General features: G+C 43.3%; 1 protein-coding gene and 1 non-coding gene across 2 annotated transcripts in view; one reads left to right on the forward strand and one right to left on the reverse strand.

Moving 5' to 3' along the window:
* Positions 1–18,756, forward strand: part of LOC112260248 (amyloid beta A4 precursor protein-binding family B member 1-interacting protein-like) — a 30,379-nt gene that overhangs the window by 5,392 nt on the left and 6,231 nt on the right. The window contains exons 4-10 of the mRNA XM_024435190.2: positions 389–633; positions 1,644–1,721; positions 1,975–2,134; positions 3,483–3,604; positions 3,960–4,034; positions 4,134–4,277; positions 8,323–8,433. Coding sequence (XP_024290958.1) covers positions 389–633; positions 1,644–1,721; positions 1,975–2,134; positions 3,483–3,604; positions 3,960–4,034; positions 4,134–4,277; positions 8,323–8,433 — 935 coding nt within the window. The remainder of the gene's footprint in view (positions 1–388; positions 634–1,643; positions 1,722–1,974; positions 2,135–3,482; positions 3,605–3,959; positions 4,035–4,133; positions 4,278–8,322; positions 8,434–18,756) is intronic.
* Positions 1,087–1,141, reverse strand: LOC112261172. The gene has a single exon (XR_002955126.1). It is a non-coding gene; the product is annotated as a U7 small nuclear RNA (small nuclear RNA).

An 18,756-nucleotide genomic window follows, 5' to 3' on the forward strand; every position in this document is an offset into this window, starting at 1 on the left:
TCCATAGGAGAACACTTTGAAGAACCCGTTTTGGTTCCATGTAGACCCCTTTCCACAGAGGGTTCTAACTGGAACCCAAAAGGGTTCTCCTATGGGGACTGCCGAAGAACCCTTTTGGAACCCTTTTTTCTAAGAGAGTAATGTACTGAACGTCTGCATGTATCCCTTATATATACATATGGCTGAAATACTGGACCCAAACTACCTGGTTTACAATTAGAGTTGATGCATATGACAAATATTTTAAGTCATGCTTGCCAATAACAACCTTATTAAGCACATTTCACTAGTACTAGTGAGTTAGAATGGTAAAAGTATTCATAAGAAGGGAAGTGGTTGCATTATCACATCTAAGATAAACCCCTAATTTCCCATCTTCCTCTGGCAGAATCTCTAAATGAGCTAGAGGATCATGACCTGGATGCTCTGATGGCTGATCTGGGGTCAGATTTGTCAGAGACAGAGGAGAAACTGAACGCAACCGAGACGGGACATGTCCACACACAGCAGCACAAGTCTGGCTATTCCACCCAACAACAAAATGTCCGAGCACCTGTCTCCTTGTCCCAAATGTCATCGCTGGCGTCCTCCTCATCCTCTCTACCTCCTGAACCCCCCAAACCACTTCCACCGGTAACTATGACTGTGTAACCCTAGGAGTTAGCCAGGGCAGCTAATGCAAGTCTTCAGGTCTCAACTAAGATTACAGAACTATTTCTGTTTCAAATGCAGGGGTGCAGAATATCAGGCCCTTGAGTTCTGCAGTTCTATTGATTTGCATATCAAGGCATCTTACCGTTCTGCTTTTGTAGCTAATTACTGCCAATATACAGTAAACTGCCACATAAAAAATATTATGGTATAATGACTATAGTATTCGCTGTAGATTTTTTGTACAAAAACACTACATAAAGTGAATACTTACTAAGATGTATTAAAATACTGTAAAATAGTAGTATATACTAAAGTAATGAATGTAGGGTTTTTGCAGATTGTATTAAACTGTATATTTACTGTAGTGTTATTGCGGACATCAGTGTAGTATTTACTATGGTGTATTTGTTTTATTATCTTTGACATAGGAGTGGAGGCTTTCTCCTTCAGGAAACCTACTGGAGAAATGGTAAAAGAGCAAATTCTCCATAACCTATAGCTAGGTATGACTGAGGTCTGAAAGGAAAGTTCTATGAACAGATAGTTCAGAGCCTCTGCTCTTTTCTATAAACTGTACAGAACACAATATATGTTCTATACTCTACATGTAGGTTTCTCAGTTATGGGTGGCACGAATTGCGAATGAGCGGAGTATATGCAAATAAGATACAGTAATATTTACTATAGTAAAAACTAGTGTTTTTGCTGACATTACTGTAGTATTTACTACAGTGTTATTTTGGTTAATACTGTAGTATTTACTATAGTATTTTACAGTATACTACAGCATTCTATGGTAAGTACTACACATGATCGAGGGATACTACAGTGTGTAGTAGTATGGTATTCTACAGTATACTACAGTTTAATATAGAATTCTACTGTAAGTACTGTAGTTTTCTATAGTAAAGTAGTATTTTTTCATGTGGGTGTGGCACTTTTTCACATTCCTGCTCTTTTAATCAAACAGTATACTAAACATTTTCCAGGGAGAGGGCGAAGCACAAGCCAAAACTGACAAAATCAAGCTGGCTCTGGAGAAGCTAAAAGAAGCCAAAGTTAAGAAGGTATAGTGGGTTAATTTCACTAAACCGGCTATAACAGCTTCACATTGTTAGGATTTGAGCTACCCCTATATCATGCACTTTGAGTTGGATAAAAATGGAAATATATGCAAATGTTTCTAGTAATCATTGTTGATTACTAGAATGGCAATCCCCATTTAAGTCAACATTCTGTGATGGGTGGGCCAACAGTCATATTGAGTGTACTCAATAAGTACTTATATTTCAATGGCTATTTGTATGTACCTCCTGGTAGTTGGTAGTGAAGGTGATGATGAGTGATGGCAGCTCCAAGACACTGATGGTGGACGAGAGACAGACGGTCAGGGACGTGCTGGATAATCTGTTTGAGAAGACCCACTGTGACTTCAGCATGGACTGGAGCCTGTGTGAAACCAACCCCGAGCTGCAGACTGGTGAGAATCATACACACCAGACCTTGGTTCAGGTGGTATTTGTTTTCTGTCCGGCTGAAGCCCTTCTGAAGCTGGGCACTTCTATCCGGCTGAAGCCCGGCTGAAGTGCCAGTTGGGTCAGGTTTGCACTTTTTGGGCTCTTCCATTGGTTCCATTGCACCAAGCAAGCTCAATCAAGTGCAGTCAAGGTACACTATATATACAAGAGTATGTGGACACCCTTTCAAATGAGTGGATTAAGCTATTTCAGCTGACAGTTGTATAAATCGAGTACATAGCCATGCAATCTCCATAGACAATCATTGGCAGTAGAATGGCCTTACTGAAGAGCTCAGTGACTTTCAACGTGGCACCGTCATAGGATGCCGCCTTTCCAACAGGTCAGTTTGTCAAATATCAGTCCTGCTAGAGGTGATGTTATTGTGAAGTGAAAATATCTAGGCGCAACAACGTCTCACAAAATGGGACTGCCGAGTGCCGATCTGTCCTCAGTTGCAACACTCACTACCGAGTTCCAAACTGCCTCTGGAAGCAACGTCAGGACAATAACTATTCGTCAGCAGCTTCATGAAATTGGTTTCCATGGCCGGGCAGCCTCACACAAGCCTAAGATCACCATGCACAATGCCAAGCATCGGCTGGAGTGGTATAAAGCTTGCTACCACTGGACTCTGGAGCAGTGGAAACACGTTCTCTGGAATGATGAATTACACTTCACCATCTGGCAGTCTGACGGATGAATCTGGGTTTGGCGGATGCCAGGAGAACGCTACCTGTCCAAATGCATAGTGACAACTGTAAAGTTTGGTGGAGGAGGAATAATGGTCTGGGGGTGTTTTTATGGTTCGGGCTAGGCCCCTTAGTTCCAGTGAAGGGAAATCTTGATGATACAGCATGCAATGAAATTCTAGGCGAAGAGGACTGGCCACCCCTCAGAGACTGGTTCCTCTCTAGGTTTCTTCCTAGGTTCCTGCCTTTCTAGGGAGTTTTTCCTAACCACTGTGCTTCTACATCTGCATTCATTGCTGTTTGGGGTTTTAGGCTAGGTTTCTGTATAAGCACTTTGTAACATCTGCTGATGTAAAAAGGTTGAATTGATTTGTGCTTCCAACTTTGTGGCAATCGTTTGTGGAAAACCCTTTCCTGTTTCAGCATAGCAATACCCCTGTGAAAAAAGGGAGGCCCATACAGAAATGGTTTGTCGATAACGGTGTGGACGAACGACCAGGTGTCCACATACTTTTGGTAATTTAGTGTACTTATAGGTATGATTTAAGATTTGACATTGTAAGATTGATGTATATCATTTTCATAAAGAAATGAGGCTCCTCTTTTGTTCTCAATGCAGAAAGGGGGTTTGAAGACCATGAATATCTAGTGGAGCCTCTTTCTGCATGGACACGAGACAGTAAAAACCAAATAATTTTCCTTCTGAGACCCAACAAATATCTCTTCTTCAAGGACCCCCAGGTGAGTACAGTAGAGAACTGGGCTCCAAACATTAAGCACCAAACGGAAGAAAATAGACTGAAACAGGGAGAAGTTACCTGGACCTAAAATATTTTTTGTTTTCTGTTGCAAACTCTTTAAAACGTTTTCCATTTCGTGCCCATATGAACATGACCCAGAGTTCACACAAAATAGTGCAGTTAACTGTGCTTTCTAATTTAAGCCAATGATCTGTCTCTACTTCTGCCAACGTTTTACCAAACAAAAAAGTGGTTTAAGTAGAGACAAACTAGCAACCAAGCTCTTTGTTTTAGTTCCATTATTTATATCCTTGTGCTGACATTGTCTTTTCGCTTTTTTTCACGTCAACTTCAAGATATTCTACCTATGGAAGAAAGACCAAAAATCTATTCATGAGATAAAAGAAAGGCATAAGGAACTTCTGCTAAAGGTGAGTTATCACAAACACACCTGTAGTCTTCTCTATAGCCTATACAGAACACACATTTACTGTACCAATATTTTGTTGGTGTTTTATTTCTGAGTCCAGGAAAATTTTGATGGGCCTTCTCTCATCGTCCCAGACCTGGAGGGGCTGCTGTATCTGAGAGAGGACGGGAAGAAATCGTGGAAACGTCGCTACTTCCTGCTCAGGGCATCTGGGATATATTATGTGCCTAAAGGAAAGACAAAGGTACAGGAAGTGAAAGGAGTACCAAGGCACTCTAAACATAATTTATTAAAATGCCTTTATTTGTATGGCATGTTCAATGGAAACAAAGATTATGAACCCAGGTGCGTTTCGGCTGCATGTCCTTCGTCACAGCAAGTTGAGTAAACATCTTGTCAATACATAGTCTTGCACATACAGTATATTGTATAGGCAGTTTATGAACTAATATAAAAACGTATAGTATTCAGACCCCTTGACTCTTTCCACATTTTGTTACATTACAGCCTTATTCTAAAATTGATTACATTTTTAAAAAATCCTCATCAATCTACACACAATACCCCACAATGGCAAAAACTTCTACAAATATATTAAAAATAAAAACAGAAATACCTTATTTACATAAGTATTCAGACCCTTTGCTATGAGACTCAAAATTGAGCTTAGGTGCTTCCTGGGGATGTGACCAAGATGTGACCAAGATGTGACCAAGAACCCGATGGTCACTCTGACAGAGCTCCAGAGTTCCTATGTGGAGATGGGAGAACCTTCCAGAAGGACAACCATCTCTAAACCACTCCAATAATCAGGCATTTATTGTAGAGTGGCCAGATGGAAGCCACTCCTCAGTAAAAAGGCACATGACAGCCCGCTTGGAATTTGCCAAAAGGCACTTAAAGGACTTTTAGACCGAGAAACAAGATTCTCTGGTCTGATGAAACCAAGATTGAACTGTTTGGCCTGAATGCAAAGCGTCACGTCAAGAGGAAACCTGGCACCATCCCTATGGTGAAGCATTGTGGTGGCAGCATCATGATGTGGGGATGTTTTTCCGAGACTAGTCAGGATCGATCCAGAGATGAATGGAGCAAAGTAACTCTGCAGCGCTCCACCAATCAGGCATTTATGATACAAACAGTGTAGTTATTCCCTCCGCAAGACAATCAAACAAGACAAATTTCAGTGTGGAGACAAAGTGGAGTCACAATATAACAGCTCAGACACGAGACATATGTGGCAGGGTCTACAGACAACCACGGACTACAAAAGGAAAACCAGCCACGTTACGGACACCGACGTCTTGCTTCCAGACGAACTAAACACCTTCTTTGCCCGCTTTGAGGATAATACAATGCCACCGACACGGCCTGCTACCAAGGACTGTATTCACTCCTTTTTCGTGGCCTACGTGAGTAAGACATTTAAACGTGCTAAACCTCGCAAGGTTGCCGGCCCAGACGGCATCCCTAGCAGCATCCTCAGAGCATGCGCAGACCAGCTGGCTGGTGTGTTTACGGACATATTCAATCTCTCCCTATCCCAGTCTGCTGTCCCCACATGCTTCAAGATGGCCACCATTGTTCCTGCACCCAAGAAGGCAAAGGTAACTGAACTAAATGACTATCGCCCCGTAGCACTCACTTCTGTCATCATGAAATGCTTTGAGAGACCAGTCAAGGATCATATCATATACCTTACCTGTCCTCCTAGACCCATATCAATTTGCTTATCGTACCAATAGGTCCACAGACGATGCAATCTCCATCACACTGCACACTGCCCTATCCCATCTGGACAAGAGGAAAACCTATGTAAGAATGCTGTTCATTGACTATAGCTCAGCATACAACACCATAGTACCCTCCAAGCTCATCATTAAGCTTAAAGCCCTTGGTCTCAACCCCGGCCTGTGCAATTGGGTCCTGGACTTCCTGACTGGCCGCCCCCAGGTGGTGAAGTTAGGAAACAACATCTCCACTTCGCTGATCCTCAACACTGGGGCCCCACAAGAGTGCGTGCTCAGCCCCCTCCTGTACTCCCTCTTCACCCATGACTGCATGGCCATGCAAGTCTCCAACTCAATCATAAAGTTTGCAGATGACACAACAGTAGTAGGCTTGATTACCAACAATGACGAGACAGCCTATAGGGAGGAGGTGAGGTGTCACGAAAACAACCTCTCACTCAACATCATCAAAACAAAGGAGATGATCATGGACTTCAGGAAACAACAGAGGGAGCACCCCCTATCCACAACGATGGGACAGCAGTGGAGAAGGTGGAAAGCTTCAAGTTCCTTAGCATACACATCAAGGACAAACTGAAATGGTCCACCCACACAGACAGTGTGGTGAAGGCGGCGCAACACCGCCTCTTCAACCTCAGGAGGCTGAAGAAATATATCTTGTCACCTAAACCCTCACAAACATTTACATATGCACAATTGAGAGCATCCTGTCGGGCTGTATCACCGCCTGGTATGGCAACTGCACCGCCCACAACCATATGGGTCTCCAGAGGGTGGTGCGGTCTGCACAATGCATCACTGGGGGTAAACTACCTGCCCTCCAGGATTCCTACAGTACCCAATGTCACAGGAAGGCCAAAAATACATATTTTACCCTTGTTTAAGTAGGCAAGTCAGTTAAGAACAAATTCTAATTTACAATGACAGCCTAGGAACTGTGGGTTAACTGCCTTGTCCAGGAACAGAATGACATATTTTTACCATGTCAGCTCGGGGATTTGATCTTGCAACCTTTCAGTTACTGGTCCAATGCTCTAACCACTAGGCTACCTGCCACGCCCAAAAAGATCATCAAGGACAACAACCATCCGAGCCACTGCCTGTTCACCCCGCTACCATCCAGAAGGCGAGGTCAGTACAGGTGCATCAAAGCTCGGACAGAGAGACTGAAAAACAGCTTCTGTCACAAGGCCATCAGACTGTTAAAATCATTGGCCACTTTAATAAATGGATCCCTAGTCACTTTAATAAGGCCACTTTAATAATGTTACATATCTTGCATTACTCATCTCAAATGTATATACTGTATTTTATACCATCTATTGCATCTTGACCATGCCGCTCTGTCATTGCTCATCCATATATTTATATGTATATATTCTTATTCCATTCCTTTACTTAGATTTGTGTGTATTAGGTAGTTGTTGTGGATTTGTTAGATATTGCTGTACTGTCAGAACTAGAAGCACAAGCATTTTGCTACACTCGCACTAACATCTGCTAACCATGTGTATGTGACCAATAACATTTGATTTGAAGTACAGAGAGATCCTTGATGAAAACCTGCTCAGGACCTCAGACTTGGGATGAAGGTTTGCCTTCCAACAGGACAACAACCCTAAGCACATAGCCAAGACAACGCAGGACTGGCTTCGAGACAAGTTTCTGAATGTCCTTGAGTGGCACAGCCAGAGCCCGGACTTGAACCCGATCGAACTCCTCTGGAGAGACCTGAAAATAGCTGTGCAGCAATACTCCCCATCCAACCTGACAGAGCTTGAGAGAATCTGCAGAGAAGAATGGGAGAAACTACCCAAATACAGGTGTGCCAAGCTTGTAGTATCATACCCAAGAAGACTCGAGACTGTAATCGCTGCAAAAGGTGCTTCAACAAAGTACTGAGTAAAGGGTCTGAATACTTATGTAAATGTGTTTTTTTCATATATATTTTCAAAAATGTATAAACAGTTTTTGTTTTGTCATTGTGTGCAGATTGATCATGGGGGGAAAACTATGTAATCCATTTTAGAACAAGGCTGTAACAACGTAACAAAATGTGGAAACATTCAAGGGGTCTGAATAGTTTCCGAATGCACTGTATATGTTGTGTCTGCAAAACGCTTAAAAACTATTGGCTCAGGAAGTCCACAGTGCACACATTCATTCAAGTTGGGACTTTTCAGACTAAAACACTACTCCGTGAAATCCTTACTCACTGGATCTCCAATGATATGATCCATATCGTCGCTGTCTGATGAAAACCTAGTAACTCCATTTGTTACCATTTTTTTTTCTTTTTTTTTTTCTTGAAAGCAGTAACAACCCTCAATGTACTCTGAATATTTAATGACTTTAGGACCAAGAAAATGTATTCAAAATAGTTTCTGAATTTCATAATTGTATGTTCGTTAATGGGAAAATATGGTAATTTTCACAATTTCCTGAAAAGTCTCAAAAATAAGATGTCTTCATCAGACAGAGACGATATAACCTAAAGTCTACTTATTCAGGTTTTCTCATATTTTTCTTCTTTGACAGACATCCAGGGACCTGGCGTGCTTCATTCAGCTTGACAAAGTCAATATCTACACCACCACTGATTACAAACAGAAATACAAAGCACCATCTGATTTCTGCTTCATCCTCAAGGTAGGCCATCCATCTTGGAGGAAAGATTAACAGATGTTATCAGTTTGTCACAGTGGACATTTGTCTTCTGCTCTTCTACAATCGACTCACTAAGGTAACAGACCGGGTAACACACACACACACACACACACACACACACACACACACACACACATCTTTGACAGGCTGAAAGAATTCACAGTGCAATTGTCCTGCAGCACTTTTGGGGGTTTAAACTAGGTTCAGGGTTTAGACTAACTGGGTGGAAAGTTAGTGTCCATGTTTGGCCCATTTGGCAAATCGATTTGTTGAAAACTATTTGCAGACTGATAGTCAGATGTTATGGGAAAAATCTATTTCCACCTCAATACTGTACATTTGCAACATTTAAAAATGCAAAGTTTTGAGGGCCAGCAGGGAAGAAAATAAGCTGATAACTTAATTCTGAATATTTGCATGTTTAAATATAGGCTAGATGTGTTCGACAGGAAGTTGTGCACTGCAACTACTTTAACATATTGGCAATGCACCACCACACACAGACAGACCCACATGTTTCCCACGGTGATCTCTAAAGGATCACACAAAACCAGCTGTTATGTGGAACGAGAGAGACTGAGAATACAAGACAGACAGAGAGACAGACAGGGGTAAACTTAAACGACCTAATATCAGTCTTCAAGGAGGAGGCATTTTAATAAGGAATATTTTCCATACCCAGAATAGGACTTGCTCAGACAGAACGAAAGCAGGGGGAAGTGAGGTGTTAGTTGGTTGAAGTGTAAAGCAGCTCTGACATGCTGGGTTGTGGTTTCCCTTCAAAAGAATGTTTGGTGTCGGGTATTTAGAACCTTGCAACTTGGTTAAGCTGTGTATGTTGGTCTTTACTACAACAACTACAATTTACCGCTCAGCCCCTATGTGCTCTCCAGAACTGGATTCAAATGCTATTTAAAATCTTTCTAATACTTTGAGTGTTTGCTTTAGCCTGCTTGGAGTGCCAGAAGAGCAGGATTTTCCCTTTTTGCTATTATTCTATTGGTTCCATTGTGCCAGGCAAGCTTAATCAAGCCCAGCTAAAATATTTGGAAAAATTTGACATAGTTCGTGAACCCAGATCTGCCCCCATGTTCTCTCTACAGTTACACCTCACATTTTCAGGAAATTAGTTAAGTTTATGATAGTGGTGGTTCTCATGGTAAGGTCACACCAGCAAGGAAATAAATGTAGGTTCATGAAGTTCGCAAAAAATCATTTTAGTAGTGGAAGCCTTTAGTAGTGCAATCTGAGCCCATTTACACTGGATATTTGATAGGCAATCACTTGAAAAACTACAGACCTCAGATTTCCCACTTCCTGGTTGGATTTTTCTCAGGTTTTCACCTGCCATATGAGTTCTGTTATACTCATAGACATCATTCAAACAGTTTTCGAAACTTCAGAGTGTTTTCTATCCAAATCTACTAATTAATTATATGCATATCCTAGCTTCTGGACCTGAGTAGCAGGCAGTTTACTCTGGGCACACTTTTCATCCGGTTGTGAAAATATTGCCCCCTATCACAAAGAAGTTAAACAAATCAAAATATATTTTAGATTCTTCAGTAGCCACCTTTTGCCTTGATGATAGCTTTGCACATTCTTGGCATTCTCTCTACCAACTCCACCTGGAATGCTTTTCCAACAGTCTTGAAGGAGTTCCCACATATGCTGAGTACTTGTTGGCTGCTTTTCCTTCACGCTGTGGTCCAACTCATCCCAAACCATCTCAATTGGGTTGAGGTTGGGTGATTGTGGAGGCCAGGTCCTCTGATGCAGCACTCCATCACTCTTCTACTTGGTCAAATAGCCCTTACACAGTCTGGAGGTGTGTTGGGTCATTGTCCTGTTGAAAAACAAATGATAGTCTCACTAAGCGCAAACCAGATGGGATGGCGTATTGTTGCAGAATGCTGCGGTAGCCGTGCTGGTTAAGTGTGCCTTGAATTCTAAATATATCACTGACAGTGTCATCAGCAAAGCACTACCACATCATCACACCACCTCTTCAATGCTTCACGGTGGGAACCACACATGCGGAGATCATCCATTCACCTACTCTGCGTCTCACAAAGACACTGCGGTTGGAACAAAAAATCAAACATTTGGAGTCATCAGACCAAAGGACAGATTTCTTGGTCCAAACAAGTCTCTTATTTTTTATTGTCCTTTAGTAGTGGTTTCCTTGCAGCAATTTGACCATGAAGGCCTGATTCACGTAGTCTCCTCTGAACAGTTGATGCTGAGATGTGTCTGTTACTTGAACTCTGTAAAGCATTTGTTTGGGCTGCAATCTGCAGTGCAGTGAACTCTAATGAACTTATCCTCTGCAGCAGAGGTAACTCTGGGTCTTCCTTTCCTGTGGCGGTCTTCATGAGAGCCAGTTCCATCATAGCGCTTGATGGTTTTTGCGACTGCACTTGAAGAAACTTTCAAAGTTCTTGACATTTTCCGGATTGACTGGCTTTCATGTCTTAAAGTAATGATGGACTGTCATTTCTCTTTGCTTTTTTGAGTTGTTCTTGCCATAATATGGACTTGGTCATTACCAAATACCAAATCTTTTGTATACCACCCTTACCTTGTCACAACAACTGATTGGCACAAACGCATTAAGAAGGAAAGAAATTCCACAAATTAACTTTTAACAAGGCACACCTGTTAATTGAAATGCATTCCAGGTGACTACCTCATGAAGCTGGTTGAAGCTACCAAGAGTGTGCACAGGTGACATCAAGGCAAAGGGTGGCTTTGTACAACGCGACTCAGACCAGAGTATACTGGACCTATTTTCTCTCCATATCCCCGGATGTCTACCGCAAGCTCTGGACATTTACACCTGGATCTTGCAGCTAGCTAGCTGCTAACCGAGTGACTATTGGCTAACGTCGGTCCCAGAGCAAACATGAATTATTCCAGGGCTAGCCAGCTGAAGAGTTCCATTAGCCACTCCTGGGCTACAATCACCTATCCGGACCCGTTTTACTGCCGATGCGGAGCCCCACCAGGCTTTCACGACTGGACTACCAACGTTATCTGCCCGAGGGAGTTATCCAACTGGCCCCTCCGTCGCAACGTAACCTGAAAGCCCATCTGCGGCCCGCTAATCGTTAGCTGTCTTATCGGCTGCTATCTGAATAGGTCTATCGGACAATTTTCTTGGGCCACTATACCTATATCTATTTTGACAATTGGATTGGTCCCCTCTACCACACGGAACCCCACTAATCTACAGACAGAAACGCACGAGGTGGCTAAAAACAGACCTCCATACTCTGCCAGCTTGCTACCCATGGCCCGGCTAGCTGTCTGAATCGCCGTGACCCCAACCAACCTCACTACTCACTGGACCCTTATGATCACTTGGCTAAGCATGCCTCTCCTTAATGTCAATATGCCTTGTCCATTGCTGTTCTGGTTAGTGTTTATTGGCTTATCTCACTGTAGAGCCTCTAACCCTGCTCATTATACCTTATCCAACCTTTCAGTTCCACCACCCTCACTTGCGATGACATCACCTGGTTTCAATGATGTTTCTAGATACAATATCTCTCTCATAATCACTCAATGCCTAGGTTTACCTCCACTGTATTCACATCCTACTATACCTTTGTCTGTACATTATACCTTGAAGCTATTTTATCGCCCCCAGATTTTTACTCTCTGTTCCGGACGTCCTAGATGACCAATTCTCATAGCTTTTAGCCGTACCCCTATCCTACTCCTCCTCTGTTCCTCTGGTGATGTAGAGGTGAATCCAGACCCTGCAGTGCCTAGCTCCACTCCTATTCACCAGGCGCTCTCTTTTGATGACTTCTGTAACCGTAATAGCCTTGGTTTCATGCATGTTAACATTAGAAGCCTCCTCCCTAAGTTTGTTTTATTCACTGCTTTAGCACATCCTGCCAACCAGGATCTCCTAGCCATGTCTGAATCCTGGCTTAGGAAGACCACCAAAAACTCTGAAATCTCCCATCCCTAACTACAACATTTTCAGACAAGATAGAATGGCCAAAGGGGGCGGTGTTGCAATCTACTGCAGAGATAGCCTGCAGAGTTCTGTCCTACTATCCAGGTCTATACCCAAACAACAAACTTCTTCTTTTAAAAATCCACCTCTCTTAAAACAAGTCACTCACCGTTGCTGCCTGCTATAGACCACCCTCTGCCCCCAGCTGTGCTCTGGACACCATATGTGAACTGATTGCCCCCCATTTATCTTCAAAGCTTGTGCTGCTATTTTTTTAAATGCCTTCCTCACCATCTTAAATAAGCATGCCCCATTCAAGACATTTAGAACCAGGAACAGATATAGCCCTTGGTTCTCTCCAGACTTGACTGCCCTTAACTAACACAAAAACATCCTATGGCGTTCTGCATTAGCATCGAACAGCCCCCGTGATATGCAACTTTTCAGGTAAGTTAGAAATCAATATACACAGGCAGTTAGAAAAGCCAAGGCTAGCTTTTTCAAGCAGAAATTTGCTTCCTGCAACACAACCTCAAAAAAATTCTGGGACACTGTAAAGTCCATGGAGAATAAGAACACCTCCTCCCAGCTGCCCACTGCACTGAGGAAAGGAAACTCTGTCACCACCGATAAATCCACTATAATTAAGAATTTCAATAAGCATTTCTCTACGGCTGGCCATTCTTTCCACCTTGCTACCCCTACCCCAGTAAACAGCACTGCACCCACCACAGCAACTCGCCCAAGTCTTCCCCATTTCTCCTTCACCCAAACTCCAGTCAGCTGATGTTCTGAAAGAGCTGCAAAATCTGGACCCCTACAAATCAGCCGGGCTAGACAATCTGGACCCTTTCTTTCTAAAATTATCTGCCGAAATTGTTGCAACCCCTATTACTAGCCTGTTCAACCTCTATTTCGTGTCATCTCAGATTCCCAGAGATTGGAAAGCAGCTGCAGTCACCCCCCTCTTCAAAGGGGGGGACACTCTTGACCCAAACTGCTACAGACCTATATTTATCCTACCCTGCCTTTCTAAGGTCTTCGAAAGTCAAGTCAACAAACAGATTACCGACCATTTCGAATCCCACCGCACCTACTCCGCTATGCAATCTGGTTTCAGAGCTGGTCATGGGTGCACCTCAGCCACGCTCAAGGTCCTAAACGATATCTTAACCGCCATCGATAAGAAACAATACTGTGCAGCCGTATTCATTGATATGGCCAAGGCTTTCGACTCTGTCAATCACCACATCCTCATCGGCAGACTCGATAGCCTTGGTTTCTCAACTGATTGCCTCGCCTGGTTCACCAACTACTTCTCTGATAGAGTTCAGTGTGTCAATTCGGAGGGCCTGTTGTCCGGGCCTCTGGCAGTCTCTATGGGGGTGCCTCAGGGTTCAATTCTTGGGCCGACTCTCTTCTCTGTATACATCAATGATGTCACTCTCGCTGCTGGTGAGTCTCTGATCCATCTCTACGCAGACGACACCATTCTGTATACTTCTGGCCCTTCTTTGGACACTGTGTTAACAACCCTCCAGACGAGCTTCATAGCCATACAACTCTCGTTCCGTGGCCTCCAATTGCTCTTAACTACAAGTAAAACTAAATGCATGCTCTTCAACCGATCGCTGCCTGCACCTGCCCGCCTGTCCAACATCACTACTCTGGACGGTTCTGACTTAGAATATGTGGACAACTACAAATACCTAGGTGTCTGGTTAGACTGTAAACTCTCCTTCCAGACTCACATCAAACATCTCCAATACAAAGTTAAATCTAGAATTGGCTTCCTATTTCGCAACAAAGCATCCTTCACTCATGCTGCCAAACATACCCTCGTAAAACTGAGCATCCTACCGATCCTCATCTTCGGCGATGTCTTCTACAAAATAGCCTCCAATACCTTACTCAATAAATTGGATGCAGTCTATCACAGTGCCATCCGTTTTGTCACCAAAGCCCCATATACTACCCACCACTGCGACCTGTACGCTCTCGTTGGCTGGCCCTCGCTTCATACTCGTCGCCAAACCCACTGGCTACAGGTCATCTACAAGACCCTGCTAGGTAAAGTCACCCTTACCTCAGCTCACTGGTCACCATAGCAACACCCACCTGTAGCACGCGCTCCAGCAGGTATATCTCTCTGGTCACCCCCAAAGCCAATTCCTCCTTTGGCCGCCTCTCCTTCCAGTTTTCTGCTGCCAATGACTGGAACGAACTACAAAAATCTCTGAAACTGGAAACACTTATCTCCCTCACTAGCTTTAAGCACCAGCTGTCAGAGCAGCTCACAGATTACTGCACCTGTACATAGCCCATCTATAATTTAGCCCAAAGAACTACCTCTTCCCCTACTGGATGTATTTATTTATTTTACTCCATTGCACCCCATTATTTATATTTCTACTTTGCACATTCTTCCACTGCAAATCTACCATTCCCGTGTTTTACTTGCTATGTTGTATTTACTTGTCAACCATGGCCTTTTTTTGCCTTTACCTCCCTTATCTCACCTCATTTGCTCACATTGTATATAGACTTATTTTTCTACTGTATTATTGACTGTATGTTTGTTTATTCCATGTGTAACTCTGTTTTGTTGTATGTGTCAAACTGATTTACTTTATCTTGGCCAGGTCGCAATTGTAAATGAGAACTTGTTCTCAACTTGCCTACCTTGTTAAATAAAGGTGAAATAAAAAAAACTTTTAAAAAACTTTGAAGAATCTAAAATATATTTAGATTTGTTTAACACTTTTTTGGTTGCTACATGATTCCATATATGTTATTTCATAGTTTTGATGTCTTCAGTATTATTCGACAATGTAGAAATAGTAAAACTAAAAAAAAAGTATTGAATGAGTAGGTGTGTCCAAACCTTTGACTGGTACTGTACATTTAGAATACATTTCAAAGATAAGAAAGATCTTAGCTGAGAATTAATCAAGGATTGTAAACATTGTTGAAATGAAAAATCAACTCAAAATCAAATCAAATCAAATTTTATTTGTCACATACACATGGTTAGCAGAAAACAAAGATTCACTAGAATTTGAAGGGTTAACCATTGAGTCAGCTCGGGGCTGGCCGAGGGAAAAGCAGTCGATTGACTGACTGAGGTCAATTAAACCACAGTTTATCTCAGATAAAAAGCCTGCTGAGAGAAAATGATTAAAAGCATCACTTGTTCCATTCCTCTCAGTTATGATGCCAGAGTCAGACAGAACTTGCTTAGGCAGGGAAGAAATGTTCTAGAGCCAACTCAGGGTCAGTAATACAGGAGAGTGGCTAAATCAGAATAGAACGTGTGACGTAAAAACACTTGAGAACTTTTTCTCAATTAAACAAGGATTAGTATTTTTCTGTACTATACTATGTGGGACAATGATCACTGAGATCATATGCAAATACTCCACGAGACAAATATTTATGGAGGTTATTAGTGAGAATTAAATCAATCAATGAGTTAACAGGGTTTCTCGCATTTAGTCGTGTGCATTTGTCCGATTGAAATCAATGCATATACTCTTAAATTGATCTGTGGCTGGGCATAGCAATCCAGACTCAAATCCCCTCAAATGACCAACTCCGAGGACAAAAAAAAGTGTTAAACACACAGCTATACCACCAATAACGTCCGCCATGGCAGCAGGGGGAGGCGATAAATCCCATTAACAAACAAATGTGTATTCTAGTTTATGGACACATCTACAACCAGGAGCTCAATTTTCTTGGGAACAGAAATATCTAAAGATTGGCACTCCATGAAATTAGATTTGACATATATGGCCACTCCTCCCCTTTCTGTAATCTGTCACACATAAATACAGTGCTTTAAATCCGGCTTTAAACTTCTTCACAACAGTATCTCGGACCTGCCTGGTGTGTTCCTTGTTCTTCATGATGCTCTCTGCGCTTTTAACGGACCTCTGAGACTATCCCAGTGCAGGTGCATTTATACGGAGACTTGACTACACACAGGTGGATTGTATTTATCATCATTAGTCATTTAGGTCAACATTGGATCATTCAGAGATCCTCACTGAACTTCTGGAGAGAGTTTGCTGCACTGAAAGTAAAGGGGCTGAATAATTTTGCACGCCCAATTTTTCAGTTTTTGATTTGTTAAAAAAGTTTGAAATATCCAATAAATATCGTTCCACTTCATGATTGTGTCCCACTTGTTGTTGATTCTTCACAAAAAAATACAGTTTTATATCTTTATGTTTGAAGCCTGAAATGTGGCAAAAGGTCGCAAAGTTCAAGGGGGCCGAATACTTTCGCAAGGCACTGTACATTATAATAATTTACTTCAATGTCGTCATCAGATACAGAGCCATTTAACCATGTTTCTGAGAGAACCAGAATGTCAGGACGGACAAGAGTCCTGTTCCCAAATATCAATTGTGTCCATTTTTTCAATCCTACTTCGCACATTTAGGTGCATTAGCCCAAGCCCCCTACTAGATTTAACGTCTGGGGGGTATTCAGCTCATTGCCATAAAAGCTGACAGGCATAGGGTCATCTGCAGCTATTTGTTGAGTGAGCTGAGACTTTGCCAAGGTCCCTGGCCAACCACATGAGAGCAGAGTAGACTGAGCATTTTGACAGACATCCCTCAAGTCACTGGATGCAGGGGCTGGAGTGAGACCTGGGAGAGCAGTGTTGGCAGAGACCAGACCACCCTGATGAAGCTCCCGCCAATGCTCCATTATGGATGTGCACAGGAGGCTTTGGTGTGGCTCCTGTTGCAGGGTTGGGGTTGCCATGGGGGGAAGAAGTGTCCCAGGCCTGTCCTGGGGATGGGAGTAGGGAGGGTAACCAAAACTAGCCTGGGAGGGAGGTTGTAGGGGAAATTGAGGGTGGTGTGGAGGGCAGTGTGACTGGCAAAGCTCAAAACTCTCAGCACATGAGGGCTGATGATGTGAATGATACATGGTGTGGATTGTATCACCATCTGTGCACTACCCTCAACAGTGTTTTGCCACATCCTAGGGTAGTGGTTGGTGCTGCGTAGAGCTGGGCAGTTGAGGTGGGCTTGGTCTAGTAGAGCTGTGCTGTGCTGTGATGGGCCAGGTCTGGTAGAGCTTTGCTGAGGCGGGCTGGGTCTTGTTGAGCTATGCTGTGATGGGCCGGGTCTGGTAGAGCTGTGCTGTGATGGGCCGGGTCCGGTGGATCTGTGCTGTGATGGGCCGGGTCTGGTGGATCTGTGCTGTGACGGGCCGGGTCTGGGAGATCTGTGCTGTGATGGGCCGGGTCTGGTAGACCTGTGCTGTGATGGGCCGGGTCTGGTGGATCTATGCTGTGATTGGCCGAGTCTGGTAGACCTGTGCTATGATGGGCCGGGTCTGGTGGATCTGTGCTGTGATGGGCCGGGTCTGGTTGAGCTGTGCTGAGGCGGACCTGGTCTGGTAGTATGAGAAGGAGGTTGTAGTGGGAATTGAAGAGGGTGGGCAGTGTGACCACCGATGCTCCAAACTGTGCATGGGGCCTCTGACTGTTTGCGGCTTGGGCATAGCTCAGTCTATCTGCATGCAGTTCCTGGGAGAGAAGTGGTGTAGGGTGGTGTGGGGGGCAGTGTTAATGGCTGTTCTTCTGTCTCGATAAGGCGCCACCGGATTCAGGTCTAAAGGAGTGTCTTGTTTGTCTCAGGAAGTTGGTGGGTGAGGTGGACTGGCCACGCAGAGCAACATCCTTTAAGACTGTCTCTTTGTACAGATGTACATTGTCATGAAGACAGTGCAGGCTGAGGGTGGAATAGTGGGCCATTGCACACAGTCCCGAGAGAGACTGGCATCTACCCCCTGGATGGTGGCATTATTGGAAGTCTCTCCTCTGCAGCAGGGTAAATATGACTATCTTTGCAAGGGGAAAGATGGTAGAGGCCCTGTCTATCAGTCCCCTTAGTTATGTGGCCACCCTCTCCTGTTGGGCACGCAGGCCATTGGTCCCCAGGTGTGAATGATGATATAGCTTGGTGAGCAAGCTGGGCCACAGTCATGGGCTCCATAGCTCTCAATTCAACTCAATTTCAATTCAAGGGACTTTATTGGCATGGGAAACATATGTTATCATTGCCAAAGCAAATGAAGTAGATCATATACAAAGTGAAATAAACAATAAAAATGAACAGTAAACATTACACTCACAGAAGTTCCAAAAGAATAAATAAATTACAAATGTCGTACATGTATATATACAGCGTTGTAACGATGTGCAAATGGTACAAGGCTGTATATATACAAAAAAAAGTACAACAACAAGAGCAACACAATGGTGTTTGTTCTTCACTGGTTGCCCTTTTCTGGTGGCAACAGGTCACAAATCT

This window comes from Oncorhynchus tshawytscha, linkage group LG10 (genome assembly GCF_018296145.1).
Source record: "Oncorhynchus tshawytscha isolate Ot180627B linkage group LG10, Otsh_v2.0, whole genome shotgun sequence".
In the NCBI taxonomy this organism is placed as follows: domain Eukaryota; kingdom Metazoa; phylum Chordata; class Actinopteri; order Salmoniformes; family Salmonidae; genus Oncorhynchus; species Oncorhynchus tshawytscha.